This window comes from Echiichthys vipera, assembly GCF_963691815.1.
Source record: "Echiichthys vipera genome assembly, chromosome: 19".
Classification (NCBI taxonomy): Eukaryota; Metazoa; Chordata; class Actinopteri; order Perciformes; family Trachinidae; genus Echiichthys; species Echiichthys vipera.
Window position 1 is genome coordinate 13,878,813 of NC_139844.1, and position 25,805 is coordinate 13,904,617.

General features: G+C 38.8%; 1 protein-coding gene across 1 annotated transcript in view; it reads left to right on the top strand.

Annotated features, from left to right (window-relative positions):
* Positions 1-2,149: 2,149 nt before the first annotated feature.
* lama2 (laminin, alpha 2) overlaps positions 2,150-25,805 on the top strand; it is a 191,723-nt gene continuing 168,067 nt past the window's right edge. The window contains exon 1 of the mRNA XM_083934459.1: positions 2,150-2,276. Within this exon, the coding sequence (XP_083790585.1) occupies positions 2,210-2,276 (67 nt within the window). The 5' untranslated portion in view covers positions 2,150-2,209. The remainder of the gene's footprint in view (positions 2,277-25,805) is intronic.

Below are 25,805 nucleotides of genomic sequence, written 5' to 3' on the forward strand. Positions count from 1 at the left end.
ACACACACACACACACACACACACACACACACACACACACACACACACACACACACACACACACACACACACACACACACACACACAGCACAGGAACATCTGCACAGGTGTATAAAGTGATTGACAAGTTGGTGAGCTGTAACATTATAATAAACCAGTGTTTTCAACAGTGACGGAGTAAACTGTTACAATGGCCTCCACAGTAAACAAATACACTCAGGGATGTGGTTGAGGGCAAAACTTATTTCAACTCACTTTTTTTCTTCAGAATAAAATCTATTATTAAATCTTTTACTTGCTGATACAAAATATAAACTCATAGCTATATGATGACTTTTTTTCTGCATACTACTCTGATGTTTTAATGACTTTCTTTCGAGATTCTATATTATAATTTGACATTATGAATTAAAAAATCTAATATGACTTTTTTTTTAAACATTCTATACTAGGACTTTTTTTCAGAGTACTACTATGACTTTTGATATACTATACGAGGCCCTTTTTTCAAAATGCTATACTATGACTTTTGTTGACATCCTATACTATGACTGTCTTTTAATAGAACTGTTTTATAACTCTGTTTCGACATACTACAGAGGAGACCTTTTATGGTGGACTGATGTCCCCAAAACTTTTGCAGAAGCAGCAAATTTTGCATTATTCACCAAAGTCATTTGACATGATCTGAAATATATTCAAAATGAAACAATTGATGGTATCTGTGTATTATAAAGTATAGTATTACCTACAGGCTATTCTGTTTTCAGAACTGATGTAATGTAACTTTCACTAGTTTCATTCAACTCTTTTGGAAGTTTCAAACACAGTTCTAAGGATGAAATACTGCAATTTCTTTCCCTTATCCCATGTCTCATTTGGCTGAGCTTCTATACCTGTTCGTACCTAGATGGCTACAGTTTTGCCCCAGACTGTGGTGAGTTGTGCAGGGCAGCAGGAGGAGCCACAGAACAGTTGTGTAACTCAATGGACACAACTGGACCAAAACTTCTCTCCAACTTCTCACTCCTGAACTATTCTGTGCTCCATTTTGTTATTTTCAACTCTTTTCTTTTCTCTTCTTTGCTCTTTGTTCATGGAAGCTGAAGTGCTGATGCAACATTTCATTTGCTTTGTAGCATGTGAAGCTTTTATTTCCATAACTGCTCCAGTTCTGCAGCACAATGATATAGCCGACAGTTTAAAACCCTTTATGTATTCAATGTTCTACCACCTGCCTCACGCTCAGACAGTTTTACATTAAAATATATTTTTTTAACCAGCTGTTAAAAGTTGATTTACTTACAATACTGCTTAGAAGCTCAGTGAACAAAGAGGGTTGTCATATCCTCCCCAAAGCCCAAGGATGTAAAGCATTTGATGATTTAACCATGCTAACTGTCAGCCGTAATGGAAAGAAACTGAGAAGACTACATGAACTCAATCCTTTAAATCCAGTTCTTAGGTACCTCAATGTTTAAATGTGTTTTAAAATAGTATTCTACTTACTCCATTATATTTCATAACTATTCTTTTCCATTTCAATGTATTTGACAGAAAAAGTTACCCTAATAGTAGCCTATACTTGAACAATATGGTACATACAAACACATGATAAGGGGGGAAATGATGACACACTGCTATAGATTAACTGTGCAATTGTCACTTTAAGTAGCCTACATCTATCTATCTATCTATCTATCTATCTATCTATCTATCTATCTGTTTTTTATCTTTCTATAGACCTTTTCAATGGTAATCCATTGCTAGGCAACAGTCTTGCAATCAGTCAGGCAAACCTTGGTCCTTGTTAACTTCCTGTCAGCTGATATCATTCACATAAACTGCAACAGGAATAAAAATTGGACACGTGTTTATGTTTACAAGTCTATAACAAGTTTTGCACATATTTCTATAGCCTTATTCCTCAACTTTAACCCTGAAGAGAAGGAGAGGGATAGGAAAAGAAGGAGATATAGAGAGAGAGAAAAAAGAAAGAGAGAGAGAGAGAGAGAGAGAGAGAGAGAGACAGAGAGAGAGAGAGAGAGAGACAGAGAGAGAGAGAGAGAGAGAGAGAGAGAGAGTGAGAGAGTGAGTTTGGGTCAACTTCTCTGAAACTTCCCCCCTGACATTAAACGCAACAAAGAGCTGCGCGAGAGGACGAACTCCTCGCGCGGGGTACGATATCAAAACTTCGAAAAAGGACGAAATGAAGCGACTCCGGCTCGTGCTACTGGCCGCGTTGCTATGGCAATACTGCCATGCCCAGCAGAGAGGTGAGTCCCCGAGAGACTGATAGATAAGACTGCCGGGTCGATACACCAATACTCGGCACCGCGAGGGCAATTTTCGGCGGGACAACACTCAAATGAGCTCCGTGTCACTCACTCAGGGCTCATTTGTCTTAATAAGCTCATCAGTCGGCGGATAGATGCGCCTTTGCGTTGCCTTAGTGTCATGTCTGACCACAGGAGAGCCTCCAGACCCTCATTAATGAGGGTTTCATAATCTTTCCAAGTCTTTTTTTCTATAATATGTCTAAAAATATACATTAACTTGAATGCAACGTGTTGTTTGCAAAGATGCATTTGTGAAAAAGTAAATAAATACATTTACACAACCTTGATGATAGGTTCAGTGGCTTATAGCTAAGGTAGCCACTAAGGTAGCCATGCACAGATATAATTTAGCTGAAGGATTCAATGTGTCTTCCAAATGTATGTTTAACATTAACATATGATGTATAAATATATGAATATGTTAATACTGATCATTATAATATCTTATTATTGTACGCATCTTTAAAAGCTGTGTGTAGGCTTTAGGCCGCCCTAGCTGTTAGGCCCAATTTAATATGCAACTCAATTTAATACAATATTTGTAGAGGGTCCCTGCTTCATCTCTCTTTCAGTGAAGGGGTCCTTGGCCCAAAAATGTTTGAAACCCATGCGTTAACAGAAGGGGGCAAATCATGTGGAGACCCCTTCAATGACAAGCCTAACTGTGTTGATCCTACTTAAAAATAAACGCTCAACAGAAACACGATCAAGAGAGATGTTTGTAAGTTAGTTGTCTGTATTTTATGATGTTTATTTGACCAAAAAACACTGAGAAACATTATGAATCACCAGAGGGCAGAGAAATACACGTCTTAGTTGGATTTGTTGTTGTTATTTTTAGACTCATAAATCAAATCAGCATGACAGACCTTTCACACAGCTGAACGGTATGTACTAATACAACACAAATGTTACTCATTTGGATTGCCCTTTTGCAGTTACTGTTTATCATCATTACCCAATGTGCACTTTATGTCATTTAGTCCGGCAAATTATATCTTTATCCCTTAGGGAGGCTTGTTTTTTTCCAGCTTTTCACATCGTTCCAGTGCATTCACAATGCAGACTGCACACAATGGTTTGCATGCTGCTGTAAGTGCTGTTGGTGAAAATCCTCAGATTGTAAAATAAGTTAGCTACTGTATACTAACCTTTGACAGTGAGACATATTGGTTCTGGATGTTGTTCAGTTTGCCCAGATGTCACTTTCTGAATGATATAAGTTCATCTAAAATATATATGACATAAACTTATATATATATATATATATATATATATATATATATATATATATATATATATATATATATAAATATGAACATATATAAAATAAAGGAACTGTTCAGACTGTAAATGACATTTCAGTTTTAAGTATGTAGCCTTTCTATTTTCTGTGTTCTATGAGTTAACTGAGCGACCTCTGAATACCCCCCAAGATAGAAAGCAATCAATCACAACATGACTTTAAGGTCGATCACACAAGTTATGAAAATACATTTCCCTTTTTTTTAGCCATGCTTGTTTTGTTGCTGTTGCCACCGCTACAATTGCAATTAAAAGTAAATTTAATGTATAAATGTGTGGAAAGACCCATTGATGTTGAACTCATAATATATTATGGTATGCTTTTAGCACCACAAACACAATTCATATCATTAACTGCATTACTGTTCAGGCGGAAGTCTTTGATTAATTCCTCAAATCCAGCCCAATGAAACCATATCAATCTGCATGCTTTGATACCACTTGGGTATGATTTTGTAATTTAGGTGAACCAACCCTTTAAAGATCAAACCGAGGCACGGAATGCACTTGAGAAGAGCTGCTGCTCTTTTACTTGGTGTATTTGTGAGGTTGTGAAAGATTAATTATGTGCTTTGTGTGTAATTGCCGTGACAGTCAACAATGAAAAATGAGCAACAATGCCCTCAGCAGAGATGGGGATTGACAGCCCTGATAAAATCAATATAACATGGTGCACGATTAGAGTCAAAATATATAATAATGACATAAAAAGATTCTTATTATCGGTCAAAGTGACCGACCTATTACCAAAAATGCTGTAAAAGTGGGCATTTTAACTAAATACTTTGAATAAATTAAGACGATTGGTAAGCTGTTTGAACATATGAGTGTGTGTGGGGTTTGTTTGTGTGTGTGTCTGTAGAGTGAGCGGTTGGCGTTGGTGACTGTCACTTGAAAGATGAGACAAATTTAGTGCTCGTCATGCTTTTTTCTATTTATCCTCTCCAAAACATCTCCAGCTACTGTTTAACCCAGGAGTGTTTGGACCTCCTGCAGAGGCAGGGAGGGAAGCTGCCACCAAGATGTGTGTGTGTGTGCGTGTGAGCGAGCGAGCAAGAGAAAGTGAGTGGAAGAGGGCGGGAGAGGCCATCTGCATTAGGAGCCTCATTACCAGGCGTGTCAGCCAGGCATGCTCTCTATCAACGACGGAGCTCAGAGACACCAGGATATAATCAGAAAGAGAAGAGGAGGAGGAGGAGGAGGAGGAGGAGGAGGAGGGCTGACAGAGAGGAGAGAGGAAGGAGGGTGCGTTCAAGACTTATCAGGCATTGGAGGAGACGTGAATGATAGAGAAAGGATGGGTGAAACAGGTAGATGGAAGGTTCAGAGGGCATGAGAGAGAGAGGGGATGAGGTTGAAGCAGCATTGCGAGGGATAGGAAGTGTACACAAACAAAGGGAAGTTAAATGGAAATGGAAGCTTTTGTTTCCTCAGTATCAAAACTGTATTTGATGCTGGTTTGAAGAGACAGAGGGAAACATGTGTGTTGATAATGAAAAGCAAATTTGGGCAGGTAGATGGCTCCATACTGTTTACCCTGCAGGTGTTTTATTAGACTTTAATGTGGAATTGAATGGATTCACTGGGTAAATACTGTAGCAGTTGACTTATCGGGAAGGCAATCAACAGAAAAGAAACTGACAACAGTTATGATAATTGAATTATTGTTTTACAAACAATTTCTCCGATTATCTTCCACTACGAGTAATGGAACATTTTTGGGTTAGTTTACATGAGAGATTTTCTGGATTTTTGTTTTCTCTGCGCTCTTTTCTCACTGGTTTGAAGTCGTCAGTGCTTAGTTGGAAATAAACATGATGCCCTGCATTTATGTGCACCAATCATATTCTATCGATATTTCAATCTTAATGTGATGATGGTTGTGAGCTTTGATTGTTCTCATTTAGTGAAGGAAATCTTATGTTTCAGAGAAATACTTTGAGATTTGGAATTACATCTTCAGTGGCTGTAAGCACCGAACACTTGTTGGTTAAAGCCTCCAAATGTGAGGACTTGTTGCTTTTCTCAGTTTTATATCACTGTTAATTGACATACTGACTGCTAGTCAAGTAATTTAAAAATGTAATCTTAGGTTCTAGAAACATATGATTGCCATTTTCAAAACTATTTTCTGACATTTTATAGACTGATTGATTGGCAACTTCATTTGAAAGTTACGATGACCGTTAGATGCAGTCCCTCATATTGGTTTGATGCAAGTATTAGTCAATAAATGTTAAGTCAAATGATAAAGTCTACTGCATCATCACAAGGCCAGAAAAGTCCCAGTGTAATTAGCAGAAAACAAACAAAACATAGCAGACAATACAAATTATTTTGATCCTGGGAAGACCTTGTTTTACATACTTTGCATCAATATGATTCTTCTTTCAACTTAAGTTTTGAACTCTTGACTTTCTCTCAGAAAGTATGATGCATGAGACTAGAGCAAAGCCAAACAACTACATCAATGAAAGTAAAATGTCAAGAGTGTGTGGCTGTTCACCGGGGGACATTTAAAAAAGTTCTGAGAAGTTGACTTGTTGGTTATGTGTGTATTAATGTGAATGTTACCAGCCTGATATGAAGTTAACTCACTAGAGACACCGGTGTGGAGGATTGTAAACCAACTGAGAAATCAACATTTTTTATTTTGCAAATCCATGTGACTTATTCATAATATTGCTGTCCTGCACAAACCTCAAAGTGCATCTTTAAAAAAAGATGAGGAAGGGTGAGAAAACTGTTTAATTTCCCTGTTGATGTTAATCATACTTTGGCATAATCAAAGATGCAGCCTGACCCTAAAAATATTTTCACTCTTGGGAGAATCAATGCTTAAATTTGAAAAACAAATAGTTCATTTGTAGATTAAAGGTCTCCTCAGAGCACCTACAGATGTGTTTATAAGTTTATGGTAATGTGGCTTTAACCAAGCCAGGCTGGATGTGATGTGATGTGAAATCACCAGAGGTATGGCTGTAAATGCGATGTGAATCCAAAGTGGGTTGCCCTTCAGAGAAATCAACATTTTTATGAGGTGAATTCACCCCGATGTCATAATGTTTCTAAAATATGGTGATCTCAGTCTGCTATGTTAATGTGAAAGCAGCTGAGCTTAGCTGAATGGATTTGATGGAATACACCATGGGAAAGACTTTCTCAGCCTGGGATCCAAATCCAGTGAATATTCAATGTGTGAGGGAAGGGAAGGAGGGAAGGAAAGAAATCAGGAAGATTGAAAGGATACACAAGCCTTTAGTCTAGTTGCCTCTGTCCTATAATAACAGGTTATATGGCAAAATTATATGTACACTGTTGAAACATGCAGATGAATGCAGATTATGAATACACATGCTGTTTTTTAAAATAGGGCTGGATTAAATACAGACAAATATAACACACTTATTTGGTATTTACAGAGTCCAGAGTGGAAGATGTACAGTATTCAGATCCTTTACTCAAGTATAAGTACATGTGAAAGCCCTGCATTTAAAATGTTGTAGCAGTAAAAATGTACTTAAAGTATCAAAAGTAAAATGTGGATGTAGGAAAAAATGGTTGGTTGTTATTATTTACGTATTATATTACATTTACTTACACATTCATGTGTAAGCATCATTTTATGTTGCAGCTGGTAGAAGTAGAGCTGATTTGAAATGATATACTGTTGGGTAGATTAACCTAGCAGTGCACTGTATTAATGTTCATCATAGCTTTTGTATATAATGAGTTGAGCTGCAAAGTATTCCACAACTACTGTTGTTAAATTAATGGAGTGATCTAGACTTATAAAGTAGCATACATTAGAAATACTCAAGTAAAATACAAGAACCTCAGAATTCTACTAGTAAAATGTAGCATAAATTTGACCTCTGCACCATAATGTTTCACATTTTTCCTTGATCAATGACGTCAAATCAACAAATAATATTGGCATTATATATTGGCTACCCCCTGCCATGCTCTCTAAATATAGGCCTCGGGCCATTGAAAAATCCATATCAGTCCACCACGAGCCTTGGCCACAATTTAAAAAGATAAGTTATGCTGTGTCTGCTGATATATCATCCTATTTCTTATTTAAACTCCCACATTTTCGTATTAATATCGGCCTCAAAAACCCAGTGTTGGTCAAAAAGTCCTTGATGCTGAACTCCAAATTGCTCCAGATGGGTGTATGTGGGAAAAGAAATGTAAGCCAAATCAATGCGATTTACCCGTTGGCTGCACCTTGTAAGGACATTGAGTTTATGAACTTGCAGTGTTTTTAATTATGAAAAGAAAACGAAATAGTATAGTGGAGGACCTGTGGTGTTTTGCTGTGACACCTTTGATTGAATTAGAAAAATTAACATTTAATTTAACCATAATCATCAGGCCTCCCACCAGACATGAAAGTCTGTCTTGTTTTTTTTGGTTGTTTTTTTTAACTTCATGAGTTTTAAACTGAACCTGGCACTTGGTGAACATGTGGCTGCTTTCACTTTTAAGAGTCATCCTATTCTGGCAGATTTGATGTATGCGATTACTCTCATCACAGCACTCAACATGCTCGTTTGTATGCTTGTAGCTTACCGTCAGACTGTGTATGTGAAGTTGTCATTAGCTTCAAGAATTAATCAATGACATTGTGCCAAAGACACAGATCACATGAACACCAACAGGTGTGTGTGTGTATGTGTGTGTGTTCGTGTGTGTGTCTGTGTACTTTAGAGGAATCCTCTGGGAGCTAAAATTAGCCAGGTGCTAAGTTGGAATGGTGCTGTATCCTTCCTGTCAATAAGAAAGACACGAAAGCTGGAGAAGAAAAAAGAGGAAGGGATTCGGTGGCACTGACTTTGACATTTTAAATCTGTTTTTTTTCCCCGACTTGTCACAGTGTGGGGCAGAAGTAGGTCAGATGCTGGCTTGCAGCTAAGTGATACCTGCCGACTTAAAAACAAAGTATACACTGACAATATAACCTATTTCTTTAGGAATTGAACTAAGTATCAGGAGTGCTACATGTCGAATATATCATATCACCATAGGCCCATTCATTTTGAGACATTGGTATAAATACTGTGAACAAAAAACATATATTACAATGATAAGCACCTCCTAAAGTCCCCGTAGTACCTAATATATATTTATACTACACAAAAATTTTGGTGGGAAATCTTTATGGCACAAAACAAAACAGGAAGAGTAGCTTTAAGCAGAAAGGACATTGAAGATTTTTGCAATGGCACATTGTAGAAAATGTTTTTGACACATAAGGTACTTTGTGTCAGTAAAATGTAGTTGGACAAGTTGGGGCTTTCTCTTTTTCTCAGAAGAAAAAGGTAATAATTATGTCTCAAATAGTGACTGGAATAATGGAAAAGAACAAGTCTACAGAGTTTCACAAAGGCTACGTTGTGATTGGACAAACAATGCATAAATGTGTGATCCATGAACACAGTGTAATGTTTCCTGGGACAGTGTTTATCCTAATGCATGTGTGAAAACATTTGGTTCAGTTTGTTTTGCACTTCTGATAATTTGCATGCATCATTGTTTGCGTATTTTGTTTGTGCTTATTACACTGGAGTGTTAATATTTGACTTGTGCTTTTCCCTGTGTGGCTGTGCTGCTGTTTCCCACAAAGCACATCTCTCAGTGAACAAAATCTAGTGCTGTGCATGTATGTGTGTGTGTACGCCCATGTGTGTGAGTGTTTCCTAGCTGTTTTGTTGTCAGAACAGCACTGATAATGGTGAGGAGAAAATCAATAGTTAATTCTACCAGAGACACAATAGCTGCTCTGCCCAGCTCCATTCTACTGTGGGCTTAGCCACACAAAGAAACGGGCCATGAGTTGATGAATTGGTAAGTTTGTGTGCATGCTAGTTCGTACAGGGTGTGAATGTGTGTTTGCGCAAGCTACTGCACCCAGACTGTTTACTGTGCCTAAAAAAATAAACAAGGCTGTGATATGGATTTGTAGGAAAGAACATAAAAATTGTACAATAGGTTGGATGAGAAACTTTTTTAGGTGTGCAACTCCAAGCTTTAGTTTGAATAAATATTCCTTATTTTAGGCTACATTCTCAAAAATAAACCCATGTGTTTGTAATATATGAAAAATAATGGAAAGGAATTCAAACAAGAGGCGTCAAAATAAAAATGAGTATCATGTGAAGTCATGGTCCATGTCCTTCAAGCTGTAAATTTAAGTGGGGAAGTTCATGAGCGGAAATGACATTAAAATGACCCACCTTCACTCTGAAGCACCAGTCTAGTGCAGATCCCTTTTTTTTCCGCACACACGGCTTCTGCTGCTGTGTGCGTAAATTGCTTTCCAGCATTTTCATTTTAGCTTGCTAGGTAACATGAATAGTAAAGAGCAGAATGTAGGTTATTTCTTGGAGTTTTACTGCAAAACCCATATTAAATCTGACGCCTAGTCTAAAAACGTATAGTGCTGAAAACAGGTAAAAAACAATGTTAATTTTTCGTCATGCAAATGTGCCTCTCCCCAATTAAACAGCTTTTTTTTACTGTTGATTAATTGTGTAAAAAAATTCAGAGAACATTATCTTCATACAAGTAGGCTAATCAGATTTTTATACTTAGTATTTAACTTGCTTCAAGTCTTTTATTCAGAACTTTTGAATCAGAAGAACTTTAATATCCGTTCAGGTACTCAATCCAATTAAAGCAATTCTTACCTTACTGGCATTTTTACACTTTCCTTTTTAATCTTAAAATGCTCCTAATAAGCTTATGGCACACTAAAATGTAAAAGACATCCAGCAGGTGTTAAAACAATATTCAATTCTCATATATTTCTGATAAAAGTTACAGTGTGTTACAGTGCCATGGGAAGTCTGAAGTTTCGGACCTCCTACAAGGCAAAGTGCAGTGGAACCTCCTACTAGCGAATTTGGGGTAGGTATCGTCCCTGAATTAGATAGTAGAAGATTCTGCTTTGACAGTCATTCCAGTGCACTTTGCCTGGTTGGAGGTCCGAAACTTCGGACTTCCCATTGCACTCGAAGACAGCATTTCTCTCAGCGCACGTGTCGGGGGGATGTCAGAGATCAGGCAGTGGTAGGAGGGTGGGACTTAGAAGGGGAATCGCTGTGAGGTATGCAAGAAAGTTAATAATTGCTTTAAGTGAAACATTTGAAATATGTGTGCATGTCTATGATCGATGGACAGAAAGTTCTGAGTGCATGTTTGCTATGGGATTTGACACTATGACCTTGTGGCTAAAACACTACATGTCTGACATACATATGTACAGCTGCTAAAGCAGAGGCTACTTACCCACATACACACACACACACACACATGAACACACATCTGCAGCTGCAAAGACTTTGGAATGACCTCGGTTTCTTCTTCTTCTGTGGTTCACTCATCTCTGTCTCGCTCTCTGATCTTTCTTGGTGCTTATATTTTCCCAAGGAGCTTCCTGTGGTAACACATGGTGTCAATAATGAGCCCCCCTACACACACACACAGACACACACACAGACACACACACACACACACACACACACACACACACACACACACACACACACACACACACACACACACACACACACACACACTTGCAGACACTTTCCCCTCCTCCGCTACTCATAATACTTGGTCCCCTCTCGCCTACTTCTTTCTTTCCTGTCCCCTATGTTCTTTCTTTTCTTCTCTCCTTTCATTCCTTGGCCTCCTGGTTGTCTTCTTGTTATGTTTCTCTCCCTCTTTTTCTCTTCTCTTCTCCTTTCCCTTCACCTCTCCTTTCCTGTCTTGTATTTCACTCCTTTTGCAGACATTCTCTGGTTTTTATTGACACTGATAAGCTATCCTGCACTAATGTGAAATATCAAATCATCAAAATAAAAGGTGAAACATCTGTAGTTGTCCAAAACTGATGTATATGTGCATTATTTTAGTATGGACCTGAATATTTGTCTTAGTTGTTTAAAAAGACAATAGTAAATAACATTGGGATGATGTATTAATCTTGGTTGATGAGTGACTTCTTGTACAACTCTGCCTATCAAAAGCATTCAGCACTTTGCTATTTCTCTATTTCATGTCCTTCCCCCTCTTCCCTGTATCCCTCTGTACATTTTTCCCCTTCATCTCCTCCTCCACCTCCTCTCCGCTATCCATCTTTCACCGTCAGAGTATGGCTGACTCTGTGGCCATAGCTGAGCTTAGTGTCTGGCTTCAGTTTGTTTGTCTTGTTACTCCTTCGCCGTTGGTTTCTGGAGGTCTTGTTGTTCTGTTCCAGCTCACATCACTTCAGTTCAAAACCTCTGTTTATCCACAGCGAGAGCAAGCTGTCTTTTACAGGAGAAATCTGTCTGACACAGGCAGTTCAAAGTCAGCCATAAAGCAAGACATACCCCCCAGCTCTATTTCGGATTTTTTTTTTTTTAGCTTGTTGGGTTTGGTTTGTGAATGTTTTTTTTCTGAGTTAAACTTGGGAACTAGTTCTCAGTTTGTTGATTTTGGTCTGAGGCTGTTTTTCCTCTAAGATCTCATTATGTTTAGCTACAACTGTGGACTGTACCAACGCCTTTTATGTGAACCAGAGATGATCAGGTTTTGGATGCATAATGTGATAATCAGGCTCATAGTCACTATATGTTTACAGTAAGTAATCCTACATTTGAATAAACAGGTCCAAGCGCTACTACTCATGAACTCCATCTCTGTTACTTCCAACAGTGGCTTCCCCTGCAGTTCATTCAAGGCAACACACCTGGCCGACACATGTTAAGAGGATTAGCTTTTTGTCTGTACAATAGACTGTAAAAACATGGATGACAAGGCTCCTCTTCCTCCCACTGTACAAAAGTGAAGCCAAAATTTTCCGGATATGGGCGCACCATATTATATATATTATATATAGAATATATATATATATTAGAGCCAGAGACTGCACATTATGCATCGGGCTATAGTCTCATTAAAGTCTCGTCCATAAAACTCACCAATCGCATGTCGATCACAGCTGTCAATCATGATGTTTCACCCTGTTTTCATAGCTTCAAATAACCAATTAAAACAAAACTTATCAGAAAAATGAACACTTCAACTTCAGGGTGATAAAAACTACCTTCATTGACAGAAACAATCTTTAGGGAAAATTTATCTTTGACCTCGGTTTGTTCCATGTCCAAGTTTGTTCCACTTATGACCTATACTGCAGCCAGCCACCAGGGGGTGATTGAAATGCCTTGGTTTCACTTTTGGGGAGCCGTCAAGCTTTTCATCTTTATATGCAGTCTATGTCCTGTACAAAATTTTTGATCCGTTGACTTTTTTTGTGGCTTCACAATAGAGTCCTTACCAATATTCAAAGCTACTAGCTCACTTTATTAAACCTAATCTGGATCGAAAAGACCTGGAGAAACAGGTAATTTAGTACAATTTACTTCTTCTTGCTGAAGAACAATTGAAAAACCTGAAAGCTTTTTACAGAAAAATTTAAAGCACTCCCTCAAAATCGACAGCAAAGCTGCTGTAGCACTCTCCCACCAACATCAAACTGCTATGTGGATCATGTTTCTTTCAAAAGCTGATCTTTTTTTTACACTTTTGTTGGCAAGTTTGCTGTGGGCCTCTGTGGTCAGAATGTCTGAGCTGAAGCTTCTTGCTCAACTGCTGTTTCTCTGAAGTCGGGTATAGATTGATTCCGGCTGGTTTAGTGGCTGCTTGAAATGACCAATTATCTCGCCCACGATATGCTTGTTCAACACATGGTCACAACATGCTTTTCAGAATGTGTGTGTGTGTGTAAGAAAGACATTGTTGGATGATGCATTTGAATGTTTTGCGTGTCCAGCTGTGATGATTTTGTGTCATGGCCTTCAGTATTAAAGCAACCTCCAACCTCTCACATTCATGAACTTTGACCTGTCAGGGTCACCGTCCAATACCTTATGTTATAGTGACCTCAGTCTGGTGTGTGGTCCAAGTCGGAGTAGCTAGCCATACATATAGAGAAAGGGTTTCGCCAGTTATAATTGAGCTGCAGGCTTTTGACAGTTTGTACCAAAGTTTTACCCTATGTCTAGACCACAGGCGTCTCAGAAACATTTTTCACTCACACGTTTCAAGCAACAGATTTTAATTAATTCAGCTGTCTGCACCAGCTCCACCATGGTTGCATCCCAGCTGCATCTTACGGGCGTAAACGTGACTTGAAGCGGTTGTTTATGCTTGAAGTTCTTTTTTCCACAATACGCGTGTAAACGCAAGGTTGATGTCCAATAAAAAGGCTGAATAAATATATTTATTTACATTTTGCAACCTGGAGCGAAGCAGAGCGTACTCGGCTGGAGGCAACGCCAGAGAACAGCACACTCCAGTTTAATCACTCAGACTCTCCCAGCAGCTGAGAGGCAAGACATGGAAACACTGAGGAGCAGTAATGTTAATTCATGAAAAAAAAAAGTTACTTACACTGTATTTTTACTGAATTTCACATGTTTTATTGTCTGCCCTCCTACTGGACGCATTGAAATTCGCAGACCAGTCAGTTCAGACAGTTCAGTGTGGGATGAACACTTTCGGCATGCAAATGTGACACTCACGTGACATCTGTGGTCAAAACATGGCTTCAGACGTATATAGGAGAGTAGATATACTGTAGTTCAAGAGGCAGCACTAGAGCCATTTTCGATGCAAACCTTTTCTGGGTTAGAGGGTTCTGGAGCCTATAGAGTCTTTGTCAGGCACAACTGGAAGTTGAATGTAGAATCCAATTTTTTTTACCTCAACACTGGTTAGAAGGCAGCCACATCCTACAAAACTGCCAACACATAGACACAAGTAGTTGACCTTCAAATTACCACTTAAACTCAAATGCTTGAGGTTCTTATTGGTCAAACTAAACTAAGTTGATTACCCTTTCACCTTTGAAACTGGTGTTTTTTTCACTCAATACCGGGCAGTCTGTAGTTTTTGCACATTTGTAACATTTTAATTAAAATCAAATGCATACAGGCTTAACTGACAGGTGTATAAATGAATGAATGAAAGAAAGTCTAGGACCTCCAAACCCAACAATTGCCATTTCTGGCTTTACTGACAGATCTGTATGCAGTGCACACATACTGTTTGCAGCTCCGCTCCTTGATAGAAGCACTCACTCACACACACACACACAGAAAGAGGCAGCAAACAGAAAGGCCATTATTTTGGGGCTGAATGTTTGTGTGATTGAGCTGATAAAGCATCAGAGGAATAAGAGTCTATTAGAATGGCCTGGTTAGCTATGGATTTAACATTTATACACACCTCTGTGTGTGTGTGTGTGTGTGTGTGTGTGTGTGTGTGTGTGTGTGTGTGTGTTTGTGTGACAGAGAGTGAAAACAAAGGCAGGCAGAAGTAGAGTGAATGAGGAAGAAAAAGCTATGTGTTGTGTATACATTTTTGCTTTTCCATTATTCCAGTTGCTTTTCTCATCAATATTGTGTGTGTGTGTGTGTGTGTGTGTGTGTGTGTGTGTGTGTGTGTGTGTGTGTGTGTGTGTTTCTGTGTGTCTTGCTCTCTCTCTATGTGTGTGTGTGCAGAGAGCGAGAGAGGGGGACGTATTCTGTTCTTTCACATTTCCATTATATTTTTTGTATTTCCATTATTCTGGTCCAAGCCAATCCCACAGAGAGCCTAATGCAGAGCAAATGTTCACATCTGACAGAAGATGAAATATGTGAAAAGTGGCGTGTGTGTGTGTGTGTGTGCGTGCGTGTCTGTGTGTGTGGACGGAGAGGGGCCACAGAGCCTTTGGAGCCCTGCAATAATAGACCAGTGACACCCGGGAATTTGCGGCATTGGTCTGTGATTCGCCGAGGCTGGTGTGGAGTGACTTATTCTACAATGAAATTTCCTGTTGAGGGTAAAACAAGGTTGGCAGATATGTACGTAGGTTGTCAGGTGTTTGGTGCTTAAATAACACATAGACATAATGGTTGACCTTTTATAGAGCAAAGTATTTACTCCAAAGACAAACACTAAAATGCCAAAACTGAGATAAACTCAATTTGATGAAGCTTTGAGGAATGATTCATCTTGGGGCTGAGTGTCCCACCAGCTGCCAGCATCACTGCAGAGAGATTGCATGTTTCATTTTTTCTTAAGTACCTTCGGTTGATTAACAGCAATGGCTATACAGTATATCACTGTAGTATCGGTTTGGCTGAAATAATTATAGGTGGATTTATTGTCTTGATTGAACCAAAAAACACAGCTTCAAATCTCAAATCATTTACTCCACTGAGGAGTCCATGAGCAAGACACGTGGTTTGTGTCTGAATTCTCTCCCTTTTCTAGTGCATTATATTTCTTTATGCCATTTTTAAGTGTGGAACAAACATCAGGTCCCTATTGATGAATTTAGAAGACCACTGGCAAGCAAAAATCTCTGCCATGTTCTGATTATTTTACTATTTTGTCAAATGTTATGACCTTCATTTAACCATTTAGTTATTACTTTTTTTATTGGTCTACATAAATATTTTGAAAGGGCAATGATATGGCCAGGAATATGATTCTGATTCAGAAATGCTAACCCCCTTTATTTTTTATCTTTTAGAACCCTAAAAGAATAGCAAATGCCCCTCTCTAAAAAATAGCAAAATATTTGGATTTCTTTTTAAAGTCCTGTCCATCAAATCTTGAATAATCCAGTTTTTAATATCTGTGAGACTTGTGTCTTCTGCTGACCTTGTTTGGCCCCTCAGAGGAAAGCCGACCTAAGCATTCAGCCAAGCCCAAGGCTTGTTCTGTCAGTGGGTGGGAGGTGGGTGGTCCATCAGCACATTTATTCCTAAAGGAGCCCACTGCTTTGCTCCAGCAACTCAACCAGCTCGTTGTCCTCTGCTTGCTTGGACCCTGTTAACAAAGACTTCTGTTAGTTTGAGATGTAGGGGTTTGGCTCTGATCGGCCTTGAGATTCTTTTTCATTGTTTTTTTGTTAAGAAGCCAAGTGTAGTTGTGTTTTTTCCAACCAGAAGAATATCCCTCAGGTGGGGTTATGGTTTGGGTTATGGTAACTTAATTCACAATTCATTCAGATTTTAGATGCAAATGTCTTTTCTAGAATACATCCAATTATTTTAGCAACTACAATGAAGTATGATAAAAAAAACATCAACATTTTTCTACCGTGTTTATTACCCTTGAACGCCACGTTTTGGTGTCACTTCCTTTTGGGTCTTGGAGCCAAACAGTAAGAAATCCATCACAGAAAGTGCAGCAATCTTTTTCATTCATATAGAGAACAATTTTAGAAGCTGTTAATGTAATGTAAGGAAGTTGGATTTCTCTTTGGGGTTCTGTCCTTATGCTCTCGTACGTACAATTAGAGTTTCTTGTTCTAAAAACGCAGAAGTGAGTTAGCTTTTTGAGCCATTGTTACAATGCCATAAAGCTTCTAACCTTTACAGTTGTAGCCCACTTGTTCAAAAGTACATGTCACTCCATTGTTAATCTACTTAGCACAGAAGTATGTTCTTGGTACACCGGCTCATCATTTTGGAATAAGGGAGAAAACGTCTTGTGCAGCGCTGCGTAGATGGTGCCCTTGCAAAACCAGATAATGGAGATAGCGGAAGGGGCCTGACGTTCGCATAACTGTACAGTGAGCTAGACTACTCCATTATAGATTTTTAAATGTGTTCAAGTAAATTCAAGATAAATTAGCAAAGGCAATTTACTTTGTTCAAGTTACATTCATGTGTTAAAACTCTTAAAACACTTTTTCATGTATAACATAAGCCTGTGTCGAACAGAGTCAGTCTGGAAATCACATTCAACAAACTTTTGAAGTTATTGTTGAAACGTGGTGGAGTTAATTTCCAGGTGGCCTACATAAAATTATTGGCAGGCTGCTGCATATCAGACAGCTGAATAACACAAGTCTATAATCCAGGCAAATGCATCCTGGGAAATGTAGAAAGGTATCAAATAAAATGCAAGTAGGTTAATTAGGGGAAAGGTAATAAAATTCTTTATTGCAACACTTAATCACAATTTAACTGCTGGAGATCCTTGACCAACAGTATAAGCATATTTTGGGGGAGGGTGTGATGGCGTCATTTAATCAGTGTCCAAAGTTCATGCACACTTTGAAATTAGCTCTGTGTTGCTAAGTTTGTTTTGTAAGCTTTTTTCAAAAGTGTCACTGTAATGAGCACACATACAGTGACATGTATTTACCAGGTACAGCCTAAAGCATGTGTTTTTTGCTGTTCCGCTGCTGCTTGTTATGGACTGAAAGACCCTCGAGGCAGATTTGTGATATTGGGCGGTATAAATAAAATTGGCTTGAATGGTTCTCAGGGTCACAACCACGTCTGTTTGAAGAATTACCCACACACTCAAAGACAAACTCATTTAATAACATTTCCTTTCTCTCTGTAGGTGTGTGATTAATTTTTTTACTATAAGAAGAAGACATACTTTTATTAATCCCTAAGGGGAAATCATATTTTTGCTCTTTTATTTTACATATTACAGACACACACACACACGCACACACGCACACACACACACACACACACACACACACACACACACACACACACACACACACACACACACACACACACACACACACACACACACACACACACACACACACACACACACACACACATAGAAACAGTACCTTATACACATGCATCAAATGGAGATATTTCAGATTGGGGCTGCCCATTAAAGGGTGCTCCTTGCAGTTTGGGGTTCAGTGTAGGAATCAACCGATGTAGAATTTTTAAAAACGATGCCGATTTTTTTTCATCAGCCTTAGCCGATGACCGATACGGACTGCTGATGTTCCAATATTTGGAGCTGATACTACTTTTGCTCCTTCAATTTACATCATAAAAATTACACAATAATGATAACAAATGTTAATAGTCTCAATTTAAAAAAAAAGGAACATTTATTGAACTTAAAAAAGGCGTCTCCAGCAACATGGAGCTGCCTGTGGACGCCTTTCTGTGAATAATGCAGGGAAAAAACTATCAGCACACGCAGCAGCCCACATCGGCCGATGCGTTACACGTAAAAAACACAAATATAGGCCGACAATATCGACTGACCGATGTTTTGGTCTCACTTTTGAACCAGCGACCCTCTGGTTCCCAAGCCAAGTCAGACTGAGCTAATGCTGCCTATGATATAGTGTGTATAATGTAGAAATTCCATCTGATTCACAACAGATGCCTGTGGTGTGTGTCATCGACTCAACAGCTGTTCTTCTACTGAAAGTAATGCTGCAGGAGAACTTTTGGAGCAGTCGATTCTAATCTATTCTATTCTGTCACATATACCTTTTGGTACACTGTTGTACTTCATTAACATGCTGGACACCTGTTCAGTTCACTGTACACATTTGTTTTCTATGATGGAAAAGCGTTTCATGATACAATAACTCATGTTGTTTCAAAAACCTGTGTCCTAATGGGAAAGCCAGGTTCCCCGTTTGTTTCCGATGTGATTTACATATTGATTCAGAACAGAAACAGAACAGAGGACTGGCCAGGAGATTTTTCTTACAGCCATTTTCCCTCATTCTTCTCTGCTGGGGTATGTGGGGGGGTGTATATTTGCTGAGACAGCAGGTCTCTGTGTACTAGTAGCCAGCTCACAGCCCTAGCTGGTGATGCATTGAGGAATCAGAGCTGCAATAATGAGCGGAATCAGCCTTTAACACGGTAATGTGTAATTTAGGCCCTATCCATTTAGCTAACGACTTGCTTCCTTTTGAAACCTATTAGCAGTAATGGTAAATAGCAGCTCCCCTTTTTAATTCGCATCTGATCTATTGCGTTTCTCCCTGTTTTCTCCTCTGATATATTTCATTCTTATGCGCACCGCTTCTTCCTTTTCAAGTACTTCCCTGCCTTCTCTTTTTCATCCCTCTCTCTTTTCTTAATCCAATCATCTCACCCTCCAACTTTATGTTTCATCGCTCTGTGTTTCTTTTTTTTAGGACTGTAACTGATGTTAATTGTCATTTTCAATTGATATTTTTCTCAATGAAACCGTTATTTTGTCTATAATATGTCAGAAAATAGTAAAACCTAAACCCAAAGATATTCAGTTTACTGCATGGTCATACACGATAAACAGCAAATCATCACATTTGAGAGGCTGGAAAAGTAAATGCACTTTGCTTAAAAAGTAATTATTTGGTCATCACAATAATTGCCAGTTACTTTTGATTGAGTAATAGACTAATCCTTTCAGTGTAGCCTTATTTCCTTATTTTACAATCCATTCACGTCTTTTCTTATTACCTTTCTTTTTAGCCTTAAAGATTCTGTTTTTTCTCCTTTAGGTTTCTCCTCAGGTGTTTTTTTTCCTCTCCTTTTTGTCAAGTCTTTCACTTTTTTTTTATCCCCATATCGCTCCTTCGTTTATTCACATTCTCTTACATTTTTTCTTCGATATCCTTTTCTCTCCTTTCATCTCCTCCATTCTCCTGCCCATAGGGGCTCATTCATAACATACTACCCATTACCAACCAAGCTATTAGGTTTGCTAACAGTGAGATCCATTGGGTGAAAATCAATGTCTATCTGGGGAGCAGTTTGTCTGTAGCGCCACTGTAATGAATGCTATATACTCCAACACACACGGCTTTCTCGATCTACACACACATACAGGGACAGAATGAACATCTAAGCATTGGTGTAACGGATAGTTTTGTGAACCATACATCTAAACTTCTGTGAGGGTAAAGGCATTGTAGTCAGCACAGTGCTGTGTTCATTCATCCACACTATTTCTCTCTTTGCAACTATATCTCCTTATCGCTCTCACTTACTTTTACGTCTTTTATGTCTCTCTCTTACTAATCCCTCATGTGAACACAGTCACTGAACAGACAAGTAGAGACAAGAGTATCTATATTTGTGTTGCTATGAAGAGGCTGAAAAATGTAGATCTTCAAAACTAATAAGCATGCAGGATTGAATACTTTCATAAAGCACAGTAGACACACACATACTGCCTATTAAGCTCTCACACACACCATAATGGGTCCTATATTGTCAAACGCACCATTCAGCTACGCTCAATCCAACCTGAACATTTCCAGTACCAGAGCAGTTATCAGTAGCCCGGGGCCAGCTAATAGTAGAAGTGTAGTCATCAGTGCTGGTCAAAAACGATGAGTCAGCAACCTGTAGTTCAGCTCTGTCAAAATCCATAGCCATCATTTAATCCTGTGTGTGAGAACCTTGTTACTCCAGAAAAACTCGTTTCTATTTCAATCATTTCATTCTTAATCGTATTCCCTTTTTTATCCACTTTTGTGGTGCATGGTTATGAGGTTGAGTGAGTGATTTAAGAGATAAAAATATGTACATATGTTACATGTAGGCAAAAATATATAAAGGAATCAACCGAAATACAGTCCTTTTGTCATATTATTTATTATTATTATTATAATAATATAAAGTATATACTCTATGTTGGAGAAACGGTGTGTCTTTTCCTGAAAAGTAGCGCCTGTACTGACACCGGCACTTTTCTGAAAAGTTCAGAGATTTTTAACTACAAGTGCTTGCTTTTCTCTAGGTGTCTGCATACGCTCCCTCCTCATTGAGAAAATTGAAAGCAGACGTCCAGAAAAAAAAAGTTATGTGGACACATGCTCTAAAATGACCGCAGCACCTGATTGAACGTTTTTGCTCCATTACGGTTAAGGTCTGTTGACTTACCATATATATATATATATAAATATATATATATATATATATATATATATATATATTTTAGACATGAAGTGCGTCCTTAGCAATTGTGTGTCTTACAGACAAAACAGTTCAACGACTGACCAATCAGAATTGAGTACTCATCAATAATAAATTAAGATATTGCCCCTGACCCCTTTGGAGGAATCTAACCTTTTTTACTGCAGACTTGGATTTTTAATTAATAGAGTAATATTAATTTATTTTATTTAAATTGTTGCATTGCAGTTATTTGCTGAAGGGCAGCCATCATTCATGTTATTTCATTTAATGTTGAAATAGCAATTCAAAGCAAGTCAGGTGACATTGAACTTTCTGAATGATCCTCTTACTAAACTGTAGTTGACCCTGGCTTCTGTGAGAGGGCAAAAGAGCTGCTGGTTAGGGTTAGAGTTAGGGTAAAGGGTTCAGGGGGCTCATTTCAGCGCTTCCTTTCATGGGAACATTTGTAAGGAATTGGAAGTTTTGGATTTAATAGACCAAAGCACCTTTCATTCATTCATTCATTCAAATTCTATAGCAGTGACATATTAAGAGATGTTTCAATGTTTAAATGACCAGTCCTGCCCTCTGAAATCTGTTTTTTTTTTTTTTTTTTACATTTCCCTTATGTGTGGAGTGATTCACATAAAAGTGAATTAAATAACTATTTCACAAATGTTAAATCCTCTCAGCCTCATCGGGTCACACTTTTTTCAGTCAGTAGATTTATGTACAAATCCTGTAAGGGAACCAGCTCTAAACATCTGTTTAGTATTTTTATTGGCCTGTAATGATGTTATCCACGTTGACTTTCAGATTGCTGGCTGTGTCTGCTGTCAACAGACTGTAAAACTGTTGGAACTAATCTTAAGATCTTAGCAGCACTGTGCAAACTGCGTCTCTGCTAACGAACAGAGAGACTAATGGCAGCGAGTCTAGCTACCATCAGTCTCTCTGTAATACTGGGAAGAAGACATTCCCCAGAGAAAACAACTGACATTAATTCTGTGTGTGCACGGTGAATATTACTCATGATAACTGGCTGTTCCTTTTGTACATACTTGTACATGCTGAGTGGTCCCCATAGACCCGCCCACTTAACTATTCTGCCAATAGTACACTGTTTCCCGTCTACTCTCTCTGTGTCATTCATAAGTCAACTGAATGGAGAAAAGAGGGGAGGTGAGGAGGAAGGCCATGGGACGATGAACGATGAGGAAAAAAGAAAAGGAAAATAAGTACAAGAATAAGAAAGGTGCCCAGACAAAGATGAGCGATATTAAACGTTGTAGCCTGTGTGTTCGATTTCAATCTCCTTGGTAACTGTTTCTTCCTGGAAGCTCATGCACGTCCATCTGGATAGCCAATTACCAACAATCCCTTGTGACCCTACAGGCTGCATCTAGAGAATGATGTTGTTTCCTGACCTGACAAATACAGAACACACTCAAGATCGGCCTGAAAACTTCCAATATACATCTACAAAAACACATGCATAGAATACATAAACACACAAGTCCTACGCACATAGCAAGGCGTGTAGTCATCACACAGTGATACACAACATTTAAATCAATTCCCAACATAAGAGATATCTTTTTTATGTTTTCCATATATTAAACTTTGTTACCTTCAACATACTAATTGGTTGACAGTATCAGGGTAACACTCGAAATTCTATATTACTTTTTACGCGCTCAGATGTTTATACAATAATCTACAGTAAAGGTATATGGTTGCGTATTAATGTCAAGGTTTCAAGTTTTCATCCTTGACCTTGAAACCTCAAACTCTGTTCTGGAGCTTTCAAGATTATGACAAAACATGTGATTATTTTGAAGTTGTTTTGTAGTGAGATCAGAACCCTAATTCTGCACAAAGTAACACAACACCTACATACTCAATTTCATATTTAATAGACTTCCAAAGAAAATCTGTGTAGTACTGTATGTTACTTACTTTAAGCATACTGACATTACATATGCATTATAGTTTACTGTGATAGACTGTCGGATTGCAGATTAATTCAAATGTTCCCATCTCAAACCCTTTTGTAGCATTTGTACGGATACAAACCCTTTTGCTCATAAAAATCTTTTCGTCCGGCAAACACAGCTGGCAACTTTGCAGGTGGATGCGGTGGAGACTCCTTAGGCTTCGCATCCATGATCAGCTGCAGACTAGCTGCAGGAATCCATAACAGTGCATGCACTCGTGGCTACACAGACAATACAGGCCTATTGCTGTCCACGGAGGGAGATACAGTATGTCCGAGCCTCCAGGACGGGTGAACTTATCTGTTAAGGGTTAATGATTGGTTAACAAGGGTTGGTTTGAAGTTAGCATCCCTAATATGAACTATTCAGTAGTTGAGCCAATGTCACTGTGTCCTTTTTCATTAGTGAGTCTCACATCCAGTTAGCATAACCAAGTTTCTTTGGCCAGTTTTCAGCAATTTAGCGAGAAAGTATTCAACAGGCGTTATATTCTTTTGACAGGCTCTCTATTACCCATTACCCATCTGTAGAGACATTTTTTTTCCACTTCTAAAACTGTGAACTGTCTTTAAATCATGTTCATTAAAGTGAACTGCCACTGTATAGTTATACAGTCATTTCTGTAAATACCTCTTGTGTGGCCACTGTTGGGTACAGTATTTATCGGTGCTGTGCTCTCATACACAGGGGAAGCTTCTGTGAGGTCAAGTTGTGTCATTTTTCAGCTTTACGTGAACAGAACATACATGCTCTTAAAGCCTGAGCACTCGCTGAACCAGGACTTTTATCTCCAGGGAAAACTGTGGACTTAAAGCAAGAGCAGTTGGCAGTGTTGAGAGGAACAATTGCTGAGCTAAAGATAAATGTCTAAAATGATTTTTCCAAGAAAATCATGTTTGTCATTCTGTTCTATATTGTTGCAGGGTTGAGAGCAGAATGCAGTGATTGTAGCGATGGGAAGATTAGATCCTCTACCAGTGATAAATCTCTCTGAGGCCAGGGGTCAAGTTGTACTCTCCTGTAAATCTACTCACTGGCATGTTTTCATTACCAACACCAACATATCCCCCATATCCCCTAGACAGTCTGTGTGTGTGTGTGTGTGTGTGGGGGGGGCTTGGTTGCAGGCTGGACTGTAAGTATTAACCAAGGCTAGCACAGATGAGTTCTTACTGTAGTTAAATCATACACAACCACACACTCTTACACACTGTCTCTGAGGTGCTTGTGGATGATTTAACAAAGTCCTCATCACTGCCTCATCAGGTATGGACTGTGTGTGTGTGTGTGTGTGTGCGTGTGTGTGTGTGTGTGTGTGTGTGTGTGTGTGTGTGTGTGTGTGTGTGTGAGAGAGAGAGAGAGAGAGAGAGAGAGAGAGAAAGAAAGAGTGCAGTTGGTCCATTGCAGGATAGATTTACTGCTGGCGGATCTGAGCTCAGCTAAATCACTTGAACCACTTATTGAGGAGTTATTACGCATAAACATTCCCTCTCTCTGCCTCTGTCTTCCCTGTATTTATTTACAATTCACCGGGTGGCTGTGGCTCAGAGGTAGAGTGGGTCATCTTCCATTGGAGAGCTCTGCGGTTTGATCCCCGGCTCCTCCGCTCCGCATGTCAAAGTGTCCTTGGAAGACAAGACACTGAACCCTGGATTGCTTCCTGTGATGCGCATGGGTGTGTGAATATGGTGTGAATAGTTAAATTAGATAAGATGGTATGTAGATGTCCACTGCCATCAGTGTAGATGTCTGTGTGAATGGGTGAATGTGACAAGTAGTGTGAAAGCGCCTTGAGTAGTCAGAAGACTAGAAAGGCTCTATATGTAGTCCATTTATCGTTTTACCATTACGTTTAAGTTTTTATGTAGTGTGGTTTTTAATTCACTGAATTTTGATTCTAACGTACACGATACTGTTCGCACATGCTTATGGTTAATAGACCTGAATGTGACAGAGTCTGAACTTTAGATATAGATAGATAAAGCAGATAGTATAAGCTGTTTAAACTTAGAGATGTTCCAATACCTGGACTTGTATAGCGGTCTGACCTGTCACCAGTATGTTACTTTTTTTTTTTATAGAATTCACAAAGGGGTAAGAGTAATAAAATTGTTCGAATTAGCAATCAAGCATAAACACCTCCCTCAAACAGTGATTGTCCAATCAGACTCCATTAACTACGCACGGCATTCCTGTCAAATGTTTTCTCAATGGCTTAACAATACTCCTCTGAATGTTCTCATTTGTCCAGGTCATCGTTATCCCTAAAGCAATTTCAGTCAAAAGCAACTGGACTTGGTTATTTGTCTAGGAAGACAATCAGTGATGATGAACCATGATGTCCCTGGAACCCTTTGTGCTCCAAGTCACTCTAACGACGGTCGTTGGCACGTGAAGCACAACATCTCTACACCAGTTAGTTAGTTGGA